A 17,570-nucleotide genomic window follows, 5' to 3' on the forward strand; every position below is an offset into this window, starting at 1 on the left:
CGATATATAATTCAAATTTCACCTTCGAAATTCTCTCAAATTTTGCTCAAATTTAAAGGTTGAAAATAAAATTTTTTATTACCCATTAATTGGCTCGTTTAGGTCTTGTTGATGAGACCTGACACAAGCCCAGACTCGAATATCACATTCTTAATATCGAAGGTTTATCAAATTTTTTTTGACACTTAGGCAAATTTTCAAAAGTCTCTAAATTTGACTAAGTATAAAAATGCACGATATTACCGTGTTAGATGTAAAAATACAAAAAACTAAATTTTTTTAAAGGGCCTAATGAGAAAAGGGAGACCAAGGAGTGCATTATTCTCTCTCTCTATATATATATACATATATTAGTAATGATAGGGTGCTCTCACGGTATCTAGTCACACCTAATAGAAGGTTTAGATTTTCAAATTTCTTGAACTTTATTTGTTGATAGACCCTATAGATATGATCTATAAACATTATTTAGTAGAAAACAAGGTTTGAATCATGCGATTATAGCATACATGTATGTTTTTTAAGACCTTTAAAAATCAATGTCTCACAATGTATCAAAATTTCATGACTTGAAAAATCCTATTTTTATGTCCAAAAAACATAATGCAAGATTCTCTTCAAATAAACTATGTTGAATACATCCATAAGGCCTGATTGAGAAGATACAACATACAATTATGATTTCTAGTATGTGAAAGTAAGTGCTCCTGGAGCACCACCATATCATTACTATATATATAGCATTCATTTAACTTTGAACCTTTTCCATTAATGCTAGCAACATTCAACTAGTTAAAATGATTAACACCCTCAAAACCAATGAAAAATTCAAAAAAATATAAAGTTGCTTGTTTTAGGAAAAAGTTGCCTTTCACTTTTTAAAATAAAACTACAAAACATTGTTATTATTTTTTCAAAAAACATGCTGGAGTCTTTTTTGTCCTCCAAAAATGAAAGACCCGCTCTTCCGCAGCTATATGTTTTAAAAAAAGCCTCCTCTTTTCAGTTATTTCAATGTGCTGAACACATCTAATGAATGTACCCTTACACAAAAGTGGCAGAGGCAAATGTTTAATTATGGAAATCAATCCCAAAGGAGGCCGTTTTGCCAGATCAAATTTTGCATCACATTGTGTGAACAAAAGAAAAGCATGTTTACGGTTTAGCAAACTTATTCAATTCGTTCATCGGAATTACTAGGATAATGAGTTTGAAGTAGAGGAAGCAAAGAGCCCAGCCATGTTATTCAGTTCATCAGCGGTCGTTGAGAATGTCACAGAAGATGGATGGCCGATTCCTAGAACGTGCACACAGTTCCTGCAATTCAAAAGTTCCAAGTCACCAACATTAATCACATAAAATCCAACAATCTGCTCTTCACATTTCAGTAAGAAAAATATTTAAAGTTTGTAAATAAGACAAAGACAACAAGGTGCCCACATGATAAGCTTCTGAATCCCTACGACTATTGTCTGAAGATGATAACAAACTAGGTGATAGAACACGGCGAGCATCCAATCAACAATTGCAAAAGAAATTAAGGCAAATTTCATCCTGCGACCTTGTCAGTTTTCAAGTAATCTGACTCTACCTACTCCATACTGAGTTTGACAAATACTAGTTCTAGAACCATATCCATTGTGGAGAAATAAATGATATTTAGGGTGTGTTTGAATCAAAGGACGCAACAGTCAGCGGGCACTGTTGCATCCCTTTCCACATGGGCCCTTTGGTGGGAGCAAACACATCACAAAAACGTGAGAACCCTTAGGTCCTTTGGCCACGCTTGACTCTTCATTGTTTGGAACAATAGTGTTGCACCCCTAGAGGTGTGAATCACTTGTTCAGGACAGAACCATTCAAAACAAGTGTGCCCCGCTCCATGTGTCCAGCATATAACGCTGCCTTAGGGTACGTTTGCTTTGCTGGCCAATACGACTCTAAAACAAATGTGGTTAGTCATATGAATCAGAATCACAATGGGTCCCTTGTGATTCTGATTATGGGGCAAATAAGAAAATGACAAAAGCAAATGAAAGTCGTTTCTGAAGTCCCATTCTCTCATATTTGCTTTGACATGAGAGAATGGAGACCAATGATAATTGTTCTCATTTGTATGAGAGAATGATTCTCATGGGCCATAAACAAATCTCCGTTCAAAGTTATAAATTAGGAAATCCATGTGTGCCAAGAAAATTAAGATTAATCACCGACCATTTATCATCAGAGTTTTCATATGAGCTGTAGATAAAGTTTTTTGATTTGGATCTTAAACCTGTATAAATATGTAACTTGAGGAATTGATTAAAATGAAAAAGAGAGAGCGTGGGATTTTTCAAGTGGATGTAGGCCTTTGGCCAAACCACACATATCAGTGTTCTTCTCCTCCTTAATTTCTGAATTTTTTATTCAGTCCATTATTTATTTTTCACATGATATTAGAGCAGGGTATGATCCAAATTTACCAACTTGAAGGTTGTAGTTTTTTGGTGACTTTGGTTCAAATTGTGGTTCGTTTGACGCTTTGTTGCTGCCTGATCATCATTGGAGCATTGATGTCTTCAATCATTTGCATCAATTCTAGCATTAATTTTCAAGTTGCAAGTTAAAAGTCCTCTTTGTTCAACCTCCAACTTGAGGGGATGTTAAAATCTATGACAATATGGAAGGTTCTATCTAAATCTGGAGGAGATTTTCAGTTATAGTTTTTCTAAGATTTGATGGATTAGATGAGATTCAATACATCACTATCTTATCTTGATTAGTTTCCATAAGAGTTGTAGATAAGGTTTCTTGATTTGGATTTTAAACCTATATAAATATTGACTTGAGGGATTAAATATAATGAAAGAGGGAGTGCGAGACTTTTCCAGTAGATGTAGGCCTTTAACGGAGCCACATATATCGTTGTTTTTCTCACTTTCTCGTTCTTAATTTCCGATTTTATTTTTTATTCAATCTATTATTTATTTTTCACACTGGAACCATTCATGACCTTGCACTCCCTGAAAATCATTTTTGAATAATTCTTCACCTATATTTTTCACTATTTTGTGTTTCTCATTATAAAAATGTATCACTCATTTGCAACATAATTTCCTTTTATATTTGTATAAATGCACCTTATTACTCATTCCACGAGAAATAAGTAAACCACTTTTCTTACCCCTCATAACAAAGCCACATTGAAAAATAGTGCCAACTCTGTGAAAGGGCAACTTCAACATTTTAAGTAATTTTTCAGTTTGTGCATTGATACATTCACTTCATAACATAACATATATATAGCAGTCTGCGACTCTGCATTTGTTTTTGTTCGTGAATTGGGCTGCTATTAGGTTGGGTTCAAGGGTATTCTTGTGTGGAACAGATTGAATGGGTTAAATTCTTGAATCTGTGTTTTCTTTTGAAGAGAGTTCACGATAATTTTGGCCTCAACTGATGATCGATGCTGGTTAATGAAACAGATTTTTGGTAACATATATTAAAACTGATTATAATCAGTTCTGAAAAGGATATATATGTATATTTCCTTTATAGAACTGATTGTAATCAGTTTTCTTTTATTAAGAAATCACTTATGCTGACACTGAATCATACATGTTCAGCATATGCTTGTTTGATTCCCGATTTGTATGTGAATGATTAGTTAAATCAGCTCATGCTTAATATTTAATAAATTTGTTCCTGCATGATGGATATTAGACCTGTATTGTGTTGGGTTTGCATAGGCAGATTGGTTAACTATTTTCTGCGATTGGTTAACTATTTTCTGCATATGCATGACTTTCGTGAACTATGAATATGCATCTAATTGTGTGAGAAGTTAGCATGTATTTTGCATCTGCGTTTCCTAAAGAGGAACACCCATGTATTTCATTGTGGATATGCAGCAATGATTTTTCTGGATAAGTGTAGGCATGTATTATGCTGAATACATGTACCTGTGATTTTTCCTGAATCTGTACCAGCATATATTCTGTATGTTATATACACATGCAGTTTTCTTGAGCATATATATGTTAAACATGATATATATATATATATATATGTGTGTGTGTGTGTGTGTGTGTGTGTGTGTGTTGACCGGGGTATAAATATATGTATATATAACAATCAGCATATATATATACAGGCGTATATATATACAAATGTATTTATGTGTTGCAATCAATGCATTCTGAAATTTTTGGTCATCCGATTATTTATCCAATGATTTGGTTATGCATATCATGTTTAAATTCCAGTTTTAGTCTAGGTTGCATGCACAAATTAATTATGTGATTACTATTCGTCTATAGAAGATTGTTGATACCGTAATATTTGCAATGCCATTTAATTTATATTCAATTATGTAGTGGTTATGTGAGAACCACTGATGGGCCTTTGGAGGTCAGGAGTATGTGTTGCTCACAACACAATAGTAAATTGTAAATGCATTGCAAAACTATTTTATTGTTGCTTTTAAATTAATTACACTATTAACTTTGATAGGGCAAGGGCCCGAATCTGTTATTGCATAATGATTTGCATAACTGTTTTGGTGTAAAGAACCCTTAATTTATTAAGAATGGTGAAAGAGACCAAACAATGTAATAAATTTTCTTCCTTGGTGGCCCTCTAAAAGAGTGAAAACCTCGGATGGCGGTCATGGAGGACCGTGAGGATACTAAACGCCGTGTGCATTATTTTTCCCAAGAACCCAATATGTGGTTCGTGTTCCCGACCACAGTTGTAGCGAACTCCCACTATTTTGCCTGATGGTGGTGTTGTTAGACTCAACTGCAATTATTTGTATGCTGAAAAAGTGGCGTTAATGAATATGGATTTCTTTGTCGTCCTGACATTAAGTGATGATTCATAATGTTTGGATTGATGATGATGATTCTTGATGTTGGTCAAGGAATATGAGTAAAACCTAATAAATAAAATACAAATTGTGTTTTAAGATACCACTAGAAACTGCCTTGAACCTCTAGAGTTTGACCTGTTTTGAGTATCCACGGATTTTAAGTAAGTGAATTAAATTATGTGCATTAAGTAGGGACATGCATGCAAAAGCAATATTGACAATTGAACTTAAAAAGTTATTCATGCATCCCTAAATGTTTAATTTAGCATGAAATTGTTGATTGTTTGATTTGAACTACTTATATTGTAAATTTGTTCTACATGTCTAATGGTTGTTAAGACCTCGTTTGATTTGATTTATGTTAATTTTCTTACTTTTGAATTTCGAGAGGGTGGCGTATGAGAACTTCAGTTATTATCTTATTTTTAAAAATTGTTTTTAAGTACTGAGGTATAGTGATGGAGGGACCTACTTGTCGAAGGGAGCTAGGGTTATGATGTGGTGGACTAGGTTCTGACTGTGTTGGGGAGATTTTGTTTTGAGAGAACATGTGAATCTTAAATGAGGATTATTTAATTTAATTAAATTTTAATTCATGGCTTGCTTTATTCTATATGTGGAATGATTGTTGGGTTGTGTATATTAAACCTGTAATATGCCCTAGATGCCAGAGATATTTTCCACGATGTTTTTAAATTATTTATTTGAAAAAAAATCCGCAAAATCTCGAGGGTCACTTTGAGGTTGTTACAGTTGGGATGCTTATTGCTCTATAGAGCTCTTTACCTGTATACAAAGGGGACCTCCCCTTATGCAACCACCCTCCCTCTCAGTAAAATTGTTTATTTTTTACTTGTGATTCAGACCATAAGTAGTTTATTTGTATGTGTTTTTGTATTGACCCATAAGTGGTCATTGTGTTCTTGTAAGCCCATAAGAGGCCTCTAGTATTTTTCCTTTCATTACACCAAGAACTACTACAACCTCTTCAAGAACACAAGCAATGGAACATCAACAGAAGAAACATTCATTCGTATAAGCAATCTCCTTCAAGTTTAAGTCACATAAATAGACTAAGAAAAATGGAGCAAGATAAGTATGTTCAGTAAGCAAAAGCTATGCAACTTTGAGTTCGACATATAATTTATTACCTCCACTGCAGAAGCCAACCGTATAATTGTGGCTTCTTCCCATGGACGTCCAATCAATTGCAAACCTATAGGAAGCCCTTCCTTATCATGGCCCACCTGAAATGAAAAAGCAGACACCAGGCTATAGTATTAACCATGAAGACAAAGCTTAATGGGATTAACCAAAAGAAAAGAACAATATATGCATCTACAAATGTTGATATCAATAAAAAAGAAACTACAAATAGAAAATTACTTAGCAGGGTCCGAGAGAACTGTCTCAAGTGTAATTGAACAATGAGATAACATTTTGTAACATTGGTTGGATGGTGTGATAATAATAATATAAAAAGAAAGAGAATACATACGTGGTATCTTTGTTTACCAACTCTATGACAGCCTTAAGGAAAAATATAAGGACACCCAAGCACTACAAGGACCAATGAACCCTACATGCAATAACATTTATCAGAAGCTTTTTCAGCAGAATTTTAGGTTCAACAATGAGGTTTTTGGAACATTCTTGTGGATATTTCGCCCTACTTAGCATCTGTTTCTACCAACTCCCTGCAGTGCCTTGAAGGAAATTAAATCCTTAATGTTTCCTCTTACGAAATGATAAAGATAAGATGTCAAATGAAAAAAAGATAAATATCTACCCACCCCCTTAAACTTTGATTTGACAAAGAGGGAGAAAGGTACTGGGGAAAAAGAAAAAACACAAACAAACCCAATAGGTCTCAATGTCTCGATGGATTCACTTTAGAGGTCAATGAAGTGCAGATGATAAAAAATATGTCCAAGGAAAAGTAACCTTAATCTTCCCCCCATAAACAAGCAATATGGTGACGGAATGCAGTTCATTTTCCAAAAAAATAGCCAATGGATTAAGAGATGAAAAAATTGGAGAAATCCATCAGGTGCATGGATCTGTTGATTAAAGCATCAAAGTTATCTAGGAGAAAATGCAACAAAAGCTTCAACATATCTTGAATTTGAAGGTCTTGCCAAATGAAATGGGTGGTTATGGTTATCTGTACAATTTATGGATTGTATTAACTTTTAAGACCTGCAACATAAACCAGAATGAATTTGACTGCAATGCAAGAAATGATTATATTGACTAATTTTCAGAATGGCATTGTCAAACAAAATAAAATAACTCAGGGACTTACTGGGATTGAAATGGCAGGGAGACCAAGAAGGTTTCCGGCAATTATAAATCGCATGAGGTAGCCTGCAATTAAATAGAGATCAGCTACTAACAAACTTCAATTTTCATCTTAAAGGTAGCCAGGAGATACACTGTAACCAGGTCTAATCAGAATCAGTAACAACATTCATAAAAAATTAACAAAGAACAAGTTTGCCTGTAAGAAGTAAAGGGATGTTCTCTAGATTTTCTGTTCTAGTGAGAGAGAGATCCATACTTTCAAGTTTCAACTGCATGAAATGATAGTATATGCATCTAATTTATCAGAGTAATACATGAAGTGACAAACTGTTAAAATATATTTATATATTCATATGTATATATAATTGTATACATTGATGTAATAGGCAATACCCATTAGGGGTATTTTGATCTTTTTGCCTATTAATAGGGTCTGTCCAATAGGCACTGTAACGCCCCGAATTTCAAACTTGCGAACCTTTTCAGAAAAACAGGCAAGAGACTAGAAATATCTCTTTCCTTCAGAGTTTATTTATGAAATCAGCGGAAGATTTTTCTTTTGTTAAATCAGAAGGCAAGCTGACAACTTTGGGCACGCTAGCTAAAAAACCAAAACTCACAAAATTCGAGTATCCGAAGAAAAATCCGATACAAACCGAAAGCGTCCAGGACGCGAGCTAAGAGCAGAAAGAAGAAGTCTTGAAGCCATCTTGCAATCGCGCCATCGCCCGTAGTGTACCTAATCATCACCTGTATCCATAGAATGGGTTAGTTTCGCGAAAAACTAGTAGGTGCGCAAGAGAGACTACAGGAAACTGAATTAAGTACATTTAATTCAGTAGGTTACGCAGTTTAAAGCAGATATGCAGTTAAACAGGTAAGCAAAACAACAAGGTAAGCAGTGCAAACGGGTAAGTAGTGCAAGCGAGTAAGTAGCTCAAAGCAAGAAAACAGTACAACTGACAACGCAGCATACGATCCATTTGATCGTAAGTTGTGAACTACCACACAACAATCTTGTTCTCGTTCCTAAAATGGGATCTCTGCATCTAATCACCATCAGGACATCGTTTGTTGCTCACTACTTCTAACAAACGCTTTGTCCTGAACCACCTTAATCTATTCTCATCTCTCAAAACCTTACGCGGCCAACTGCCACCTGTTATGACTCACTAAGGCGTCATAATTTCTCAGAAAAGCCCACCCTTCCGTAGAAGGTCCAAAACATAATCACTAACTCAAATCGCTAACGATTTGATTCTCACATCTGAGTCCTACATGTAATCATGCTAAAACAGAAAGCTGAAACTATGAATTCATAGTTGGCTATCACAAACAATCTCAGAAGATCATCATAGCTCACCATAACTTTTTATGGTAAGCAAAAACACAAGATCCACGTCGGATCGATCGGTCCAGGAAATATACGACCTGACAAGGAATTACCACCCTAGAGGGTATACTTGGTCTTGGACCATACACTTCCTCATAGGAGTTCACCGACTTCGCGGCTACCCGTTTATGGACAGTGTACATCCTCACAAAGATTTTACCGCTCTAGCCGGATTACCCGATATGAGAAATGTATAACCACACAGCGAAACCTTTGGGAAGCCGATCCCCAACAAATACCACATCCAATGAAAATCATTGCGATACACGCATCAACGCAAATGACCACTCTCAGGGTCGATAGCCACTATTACAATCAACAAGATCAACGCCGGATCACCTGGTCTGGGAAATGTATAACCTCACAAGGAATTCCGCCCAAGATGGTATATCTGGTCTTAGACCATACACTTCCTCACATATAATCCTTTGGAGATCAGGTCCTCAACAGATACCATACTCAGTGATACACGCATCTATACAATCAACTGCTCCGAACAGTTGACTGCTCTTGGGGTCAGTAGCCACAATGTGAGCACAAGCATGTATATTATCAATATGCATCATATCACTTCACATAGTAAAACAAAACACACGATCACCCATTCCTCCAATAAGGTTCCATGAACCCTGAACATATTATCGCATACTTCCAACATTTCATATCACGCGGCATATCAATCACATCACACAGAAGCATATAATACTACGCATCGTGTTATTGCCACGAGGAACATTGCGATCCTCAAATAGGACCTCAACGCATGCGTAAACAACATAAGAGAACACACATTGGCGAAGAGTAACTAACTCTACCCGTCAGCCAAACAAAACAACTGAAAAAGACAAGCACTCATAACAATGCTCGTAAAACATACAATTACCATTAAATGACTCAGTCCATCAACAAGTAATTAAATTAATCGTAAGGCATAAACCATTGCGTCACAAGCCATTCATAAGCAATTATATGGCAACAGTTATATCACAATATGTAAGCAGCTTATAAAACAAGCGGCCACATCAATCCTAGTTGCAACCTGTTCGTAGATTACGAGCTGTATGCAATCATATCAATCATAAGAGATGCAAGCCAACAAGTGCTACGCTACAATAAGCACTAAACAGTTCGACCAAGGGATAAAGCAAGTCACATGCTAATATGTAGCAACTGGCATATTGCTATTATTATAAGCATTTAACTAGTATGAGAAGCTCCTTATTACTCCGTAAAGAACTGCGTAAGCAGTTTAACCAACTAGAGTAACGCCTTGACAGGCGTGCACAGCTCAACGAGTAGCATACTAAACTACCGAGCAAGCAAGCGATCGACCAATGTGAACAAACTTTATGTTTCGATATTACTGGCCCGCTGGTACGCGCAGGCAAAACGTAAAAACAACTGAGACTAGTTCGGGCGTCTGTTATTTTATGTATTTTCAATAACCCGAATAGCTAGTTGAGTCCGCTCCTAAAGGGCCGGCTTTAGCCGAGAGAGGATTCCCCAAAGGAGGCTATGCTACAGATGCATCCAACTTCTGCAGAAGTGTTGAGCTAACTAATGTAGCACCTTTCCCCTTAACTCCAATGACTGGGGAGGCCGGATCATTGCCCGTGGGGTGGTTGTTAACAACCTGTCCATTGGAGTTTTGTACCGCTCTATCCTCTCCCTTGACAGAACAACCAGAAGCGAATGGGTGCGTTAGGGGTTGCTTAACTAACGACCCATCCTATGCTGTGGTCTTTAAACTACTCGAGCATCTTGCCTGTGAAGGCGAATGTGAGGCCATTTATGTGATTACAACATTGTGCATTTAGCACTGTTCGAGGTCGCACGACCGTCTCATTCGATCATCGCAGTACTAGACGTGTCGTGCACGACTACAAGTATTCTAGGATGAAGAGGGTATAACTCCTCAATAGAAGCCTCAACAGGAGTGTTCCACAAAGATGTAAAGTTTATCAACTTTACTTTATCTTTTGAAACAACAGTACCTTGTGCCAACATTATGCATGTGATTATCTCGAATCACATCCGCTATCGGGGTATCTACATGTCTCGCATGACTCGATACCGACCTCGATAGACAGGATACATGTTTCTCAACAGAACACCCGCTAAGAAGTTCGCTCGAACCCCCAATCCGAGATCACCCGAGATATGCCAAAAAGGCGAGCAGGATCAGCCAGTCACATCCTTCCAAATGCTTCGATTTGGAGCAGTCTTTGATGCTTTTGCGCAGCTCCGTAAAATCTCAAGTCGACTGTGTAGGATTGCGCACACGAAGAGCCAGGATCCTTACGAGGTATCCCTCTCCTTAGACGAAGGTGTATCGCCAGCTCCCGACTGAACTCTTGTCACAAGAGGGAGAGTGGTAAATGCCCCTTGCATCCTCCATGAGGATGCCTTTAAGGCATACGCAAAAAGCAAGAACCTACATGTCATTTGCAATAGCAAGGCAGAAACAACACATATGCAAAAGCAAGAGTATGACGCAAAGCGCGACGACAAAGTAAAGACTATAAGCAGGAGTGCAACGCAGAACCTTTGCACGATGCACGACGACAAGTAAAGACTGTAAGCAGGAGTGCAACGCAAAACCTTTGCGCGATACGCGACGGCAAAGTAAATGACAAGGATCGCGAAACCACATCCTTGAGTTAAATGCGGACTCGTATAAATATATATATTTCAATATATATATTTATTTAATAGTCCCTTTTTAGTTAATTGAACTTAATTCAATTATCCAAGTCTTTCATGCAATCTTCCCCTACCTTTGAGAGTTGCAAGCTTGTTGGCGTCTGCAAATGTAAGCGGTGGACGACTGGGGTCGCAGAGCGCGAGCAGAGTCCGTCGCACGAGCTGCAAAAGTAACAATCTTAGCAAGCTAATACCAAAATAGAAGGTCAGGGACACTGTCGCCATCCTGACGTAAGGGAAGCAGAGGCATCGTGCCCCTGCTATAAGCACAAGAAGCAGGGGCAGAGGCTGCGAGCCCCTGCTGACCTGCTGTCAGCGGACTCCGAGGAGGCAGGGGGTTGCACCCCCGCCCTCATAAAGCGAGTGCAGGCAGGGTTGCGCCCCTGCCTGACAAAGTAGAAGAGAGGTAGGGTCAAAGTCCCTGCCTGTCAACAACGAACAGAGGCAAGGAGCTTCGCCCCTGCCTAACAAACATGCTAAGAGGGAGGCAGGGGGCCTTGCCCCTGCCTGTCGAAATACGAATAGGCAAGGGCCGAAGGCCCCGCCTGATGCCAGGGAGAAGCGAGGCGAGGGAGCTTGCCCCCGCCTGCCGAAAAACAGCGAAGGCAGGGAATCACCCCTGCCTAATGAGAGAAGAGGCACAGGGAGGGCTCGCCCCCCTCCCTTGCCGTAACAGGGAGCAGGAAGGGGGCTCATCCCCTCCCCTGCCGAACAAAAGGAACAAAGAGGAGGGGGGCGAGCCCCTCCTCTGCCGTAACAGGAGGCAGGGAGGAGGGCTCGGCCCCTCCCCTGCCGTAACAGGAATCAGGGAGGGGCTCGACCCCCCCCCTCCCCTGTCAACACCAAGAGCAGGGAGGGGGCTCAACCCCTCCCCTGCCATGATAAAGAGCAAGGAGGGGCTCAGCCCCCCCATGCCATAAGGGGATGCAGGGAGCAGGGAGGAGGGGCTCGACCCCTCCCCTCCAAAAAGTGGCACAGGAAGGGGGACTCGGCCCCTCCCTTACAAAACACGTCGCAGGGAGGGGCTCGACCCCTCCCTGGTGATTTAAGGCAGCAGGGAGGCAGCTCGACCGCCTCCATGCGCAACGGAAAGTTAAGAGAGAGAGAGAGAGAGAGAGAGAGAGAGAGAGAGAGAGAGAGAGAGAGAGAGAGAGAGATGGAAAGAGGAGAAGAAGAAGAACGTACCTGGGGAGGCTGCCGGAGAGAAGCCCGCCGGAGTACGCGTGTCGCCGATGGCCGCGGGTCACCTGCGTCAGCGACAGTGGACGAGCGAGAGAGAGTTGGGAAGAGACGAGAGGGCGAGAGGCGGTGAGGGGGGTTTCGTAACCCTCCTCCCGCCTGCCTCGCTGTCTTAAAAGACAGCGAAAGGCGGTGGTCCGGGTCGGGTCCGGCCCGAATCAAAACAATTTTTTTTCCTGTTACAGGCACAAATTTGTTTTTTTTTCTTTCTTATTTTTTATTTTATTTTATTTTTTGTCTTTTATTCACTGTGCAGGAGCTCTTGGTTAAAAGACCATACAGTCTGGACTCTATTGGAGCTCCCCAAGGCAAGTGTATATATAGAGGGTATTTCCCCTCTTTTGTTAATGATTTTCTTATGCATTTGTTAGCCAATAAAGACATATTTTTTATGTTGTTTGTGTTCACTTGATTGCCCATTAGTATCCATTGTATACACTTTTGTGCTTGTGTGTTCTTGTATTCGATTTTGGCATTTATATTGTCTCGTAGTGGACTTATATATATATATATATATATTTTTGCTTTCCCTTTTTTTTAGAATTTTCTATTTTCCGTTCGTGTCATTATCTCTGTTCTCGGGATTTGATTTTGTGTATTCATAGGTTGTTACATTTTAATCCTCGTTAACCTTGTCATCTCCTGTGATGCTTCATTTCATAGCATTCAGGTGCTCTTATTTCACTTCTCGACATTGATCATGTTTTCTGGACCGATTCTGATTTATCAGAATATTGTCAAAAGCTTGATCCGATTGATCACTTGAGTATTGTTTAACTGTGACTTGATTTCTGGCAAGTTTTAATTGAATAGCCTGATCACCGGATATGTCTTGAACATTGATTTGCTGGCCTCGGGATCAGTCTGATTGATCGTTTTGTCATTAAATTGCCAAAGCTTTGAACGGAATTCTGGTGGTCAAGTGTTGTTTGAAGTTGAAAAGGGGAGGTGTGTTTCCGGCGGTCTTGAAAATGCTTGGTCGCCGGAATGTTTTATCAATGGTGGAGTTTAGTGATCAAAGTTTTGAATCTGTTCAATCGGTTGTTTGAGAATGACCGACTGGAAGTCTGGATTGATTGCTATCTATCGGTTCCTGCCTTGCATCGACAAGAAACTGTTTGATTGCCGATCGACAGGATTCGGACAATCGGTCGTCTGAATCCTGGACCGGTGTCCAAGATTTAACTCCTTTAGATCTTGATTAATCATCTCGTTTCTGAGTTCATTCATCAAGATCTGGGTCAACCATCTGATTGTCGACATTTGAGATAGCATCCTCCGTCATTTTACTATCCACTTCCATCCCCAAAGAATAATATAATTCTCCTAGAATAAGTGTTTGTCAAAGGTAATGGCAGTGACAGGCACGTAAAGGGATCAAAGGTGATGGGAATTTTCGCTGCGAACTGAACAAACCAATGTTGACTTATAATGACCCTGGCAAACATCTACACCAACAGAATTATTTCGAGCCTTGGGGTTTTCCCAGTATTCATTGCCAATTTCCTCATCCGGTCATTTATGTGGTTCCTTTGTTTTATTGAAAGGTTTTTACTTCACATGGTTAAGATCTTCATGCAGTTCATCCAAAAGGAAAGCCAGAGGTTCTGGAGAATCCTGCTGTTTGCATCCTCTGAGCTGAGGGGGAAAGTGAGCAAGCTTTGCTTTCGATGCATGTGGAGCAATTGGAGCCCAACCAGGTTTCATCCATTCTCATTGATAAACCTACTATGTTTTGATTATCGTTAATGATATCTGTATTAATGGGTGATAGAATGGATTATCAAATTTGATAAATTGTATATAAAAAAAAGTCAAGTGTTGATATACTCAAGACATAAGTCTGATAGAAGTCCAGAAGGGAAGCTTTGGTGCTGACAGCAAAACGGTGGAACTTGAAAGGGGAGTTGTGGGAAAATACTACAAAGATGACTATAAGTTTGGATGATTTTCAATAACGTTTTCAGGTCTTGTTTAAAGAAATCAGGTTCCAAAAGAGGAAAAATCTCATCCCCTGTTCCTTTTCCTGTAATAACATTTTTCTTTCTTTTCATGCTCTTGATCAGTTAACCATCTTCATTTCAGTTTAGATAGCAAAAGCGGACCAAAGTTCTGAAATGTAGAAGTTGGCTTGCATTTTAACTTCATTTCATGATCACTTGCATTTATCTTCCATAGTTGTGTAAAGAGGTAACATTTGTCTTCTGGGTAAAATCCTCTGTGATGATCTGGATTTTTCTGCAAATTGGCACCTTGGGGACAACTCATCATCTTGAATGGTTTCATAGTGACAAGCTTTACACTTAGATAGTAATGTAGCTCTGCTATCATCTGGTGATGCTACACTTGTTCTCATGGCACAACACATACCCCTCACCTGTACACACTGTTGACATTCTTTGCATTTATATGGCCACTAGTATACTACGTTCCCACCCACCATATATGTCATGCAAGCTACTGCTGTACACTACCTTCTGGCTGTAATAGTGCATCTACCATGACGATAAAACTCATGTCCTACATCGTCTCCCTCCATAAATACCCCATTACAAACTGGTGGAAGTAATAGGGGCAATGAAGCCTGTGTTGGTGAAGCATCACCAACAGCCACAGAAATTCAGCCTGATGACATTCCATGTGGTAAGAAATCCATTCATAAGTCTGAGATAGTGATTCCCACTGTTTCAGCATCTTACTCCATCTTTCTTGCTGCCCATCCATCATTTCCATTACTCAGTTCCCTTCGTTACCCTTGCATCCTGCTGTATATGTACCAAGGCTATACTACAACAGTCATAATCTTCAACCCAGCAACCCTTCTCTACTTCCTATGCCACTGCTGTATCATACAACAGCAAAACCTTCACTCTTGCATCAGACTGTTGGTTACATTTACCTATCACTTTATCAACGCATTATCCAGCATACCCTGTATACATGCTCGATTTCACTGGCCACCCGCTGCATATGCCCTTCAGCACCACAAGCACCACAGTCCTTCACAACAACCCTGTCCACTTTCCATTTCCTGCAAACTGTACTATTCATCACCCCTATCACCTCCAGCGTAGTTTAAATGCACTTCATCTTCAATCTCCCTGGTTCACCTATGTACATATACTTAGTCTCTACATCAACAACATATCCTGAATATCTTCTACAGCATGCATCCACTTCCCATGGGCACCAATACTTCAAACCTCATTAAGCCTTCCCTGTTCAAGATAAATACCATGAATAGGTATAAGCATAAGCATCATAGAATTCATTTCCTCATTAGCTTAGTGTGCATCTCAAACATCCATTCCACCTTCTTGCATCTCAAATTCAATGTGATATTCCCCTTTTATAAACATTTTTAACCTTGTATTAACTGGGATTTTGAGGGAAATGCACGGAGAATGTTATTTCCTTCCTTAGTTTAGAAGTTGTAATTGTCATTTCAATCTCAGAATTGTAATAGCTAGATTATAATGAGAAATTTACCTTTCCTGCACTAGATTAGAATGTATGAGCATGCCTATTTCATGTTATTTCTCTTTTTTCTTTCAAAAATTCACGAATGGGAACACGAATGACACGTGCACCATTTTAATAAAAAGTGATTAAATCTTAAGTTGACGATTTGCATCAATGACCATAGTCAGGGTGCAAACAAAACTTAGAATTTTCATCTTTTATGGAATAACATTGGATCTACACTTGATCTTTTTCTAAAATCATCATATTTTTCTATTTTTTTTCCTTTATTGGAGTTTAACTTAAAATTAACTCAAAATCTATAGCAATGGCCATAGTCAGGATATATTAAGAGTTAATTTCATTTTAAACTCTATAAAGGCACAAAAAATGTGTTTTATTCTTCACTTGAATTTAAATATGATTATTATATAATACATTTTATGACCATAGTCAGAGATGTATTATATTCTCAAATCTTATTTTAATTCACTTAAAGAATGAAATATGCTTTTCAAAAAAATCCAATTTCAAATTCTTTTAATTCATTCATCATTTAGGATAGAATTTCATCATGTTTTCAAAATTCTTTTTTCAAAACCCAAGCGATTTTGAGATAATTCTTCAAATATCTTCTTTCATTTCTCAAACCAACCTTCAATTTTTATTCACCTTTCCATCTCATTTCAAAAAAAAAAAATCGATTTCAAAGTCCCATTTGACTTTGCAAATTTGAATTCACTTTTATATTCCAAATTCAATGTCCAATTCAAAACAAATTTCAAAGTTCAATTTGACTTTGAAATTCCAAATTCATTTTCAAGATTCAATTCTAAATTCAATTTCCAATCCAAAACCAATCTCAAAGTCCAAATTCAACTTTGAAAATTCAAATTCATTTTTCATCTCCCAGATTCAAATTCAAATTCAATTTAGCATTTTTGATCCAATTTTCAAAATTCAATTCCTGATTCATCTTTTGATTTGAAAACTTAAGCTTTAAATCAAGTTTATCCTTTATTGAGTCTTGATTCTCAAGTCAAAATCAAAGTTTTGAGATTGATTCTGAATCTCAAAATTCGATTTTTCCTAAGTTTTAAATTCAAATCTGGATTTTCAAAATCCAGATCCATCAACAAGTCCCATTTGGATTTTCGAAAAAACAATTCCATCTTGGATTCTAGAACCCAATTCCACCTCGGATTTAGATTTTCGAATCCAACTCTATCTTGGATTCCAGACTTCAGATCCAATTCTATCTAGGGTTCCAGATTTCGAATTCAAACTCCATTTTGGATTCCAGTCTTCAGATCCAAATCCATTTAAGATTCTAGATTTCAGATTCAAATCCATCTAGGATTCCAGATTTCAGATCAAATTCTATTCCAAATTCAAAATCCAGTTCCATTTCCAAATCTCATTTCCAAATCCAATTTCAAGTCTAAATTCAAATTTAATTCCTGTTTTAGGTTCTGAATTCAAAATCTCCTTTTTCAAAATCGATTCTTGAAAATCGATCCAAATTCAAAGTCCATTATGACTTTGAAAATTCATTCTTATTTTAAAATTCCAATTCTAAATTCCTTTTCTCTTCATCTGAAGACTTATCTTTCCAAA

General features: G+C 38.2%; 1 protein-coding gene across 4 annotated transcripts in view; it reads right to left on the bottom strand.

The window, feature by feature from the left end:
• Positions 1-1,055: 1,055 nt before the first annotated feature.
• FAAH (fatty acid amide hydrolase) overlaps positions 1,056-17,570 on the bottom strand; it is a 148,759-nt gene continuing 132,244 nt past the window's right edge. For all 4 annotated transcript variants that reach the window (XM_089998922.1, XM_089998923.1, XM_089998921.1 and 1 more), the window contains 3 exons: positions 7,158-7,219; positions 6,004-6,099; positions 1,056-1,317 (listed from right to left, as the gene is read on the bottom strand). In XM_089998922.1, the coding sequence (XP_089855048.1) occupies positions 1,255-1,317; positions 6,004-6,099; positions 7,158-7,219 (221 nt within the window). In that variant the 3' untranslated portion in view covers positions 1,056-1,254. The remainder of the gene's footprint in view (positions 1,318-6,003; positions 6,100-7,157; positions 7,220-17,570) is intronic.

This window comes from Nuphar pumila, chromosome 3 (assembly GCF_984573655.1).
Source record: "Nuphar pumila chromosome 3, dmNupPumi1.hap1.1, whole genome shotgun sequence".
Lineage (NCBI taxonomy): Eukaryota > Viridiplantae > Streptophyta > Magnoliopsida > Nymphaeales > Nymphaeaceae > Nuphar > Nuphar pumila.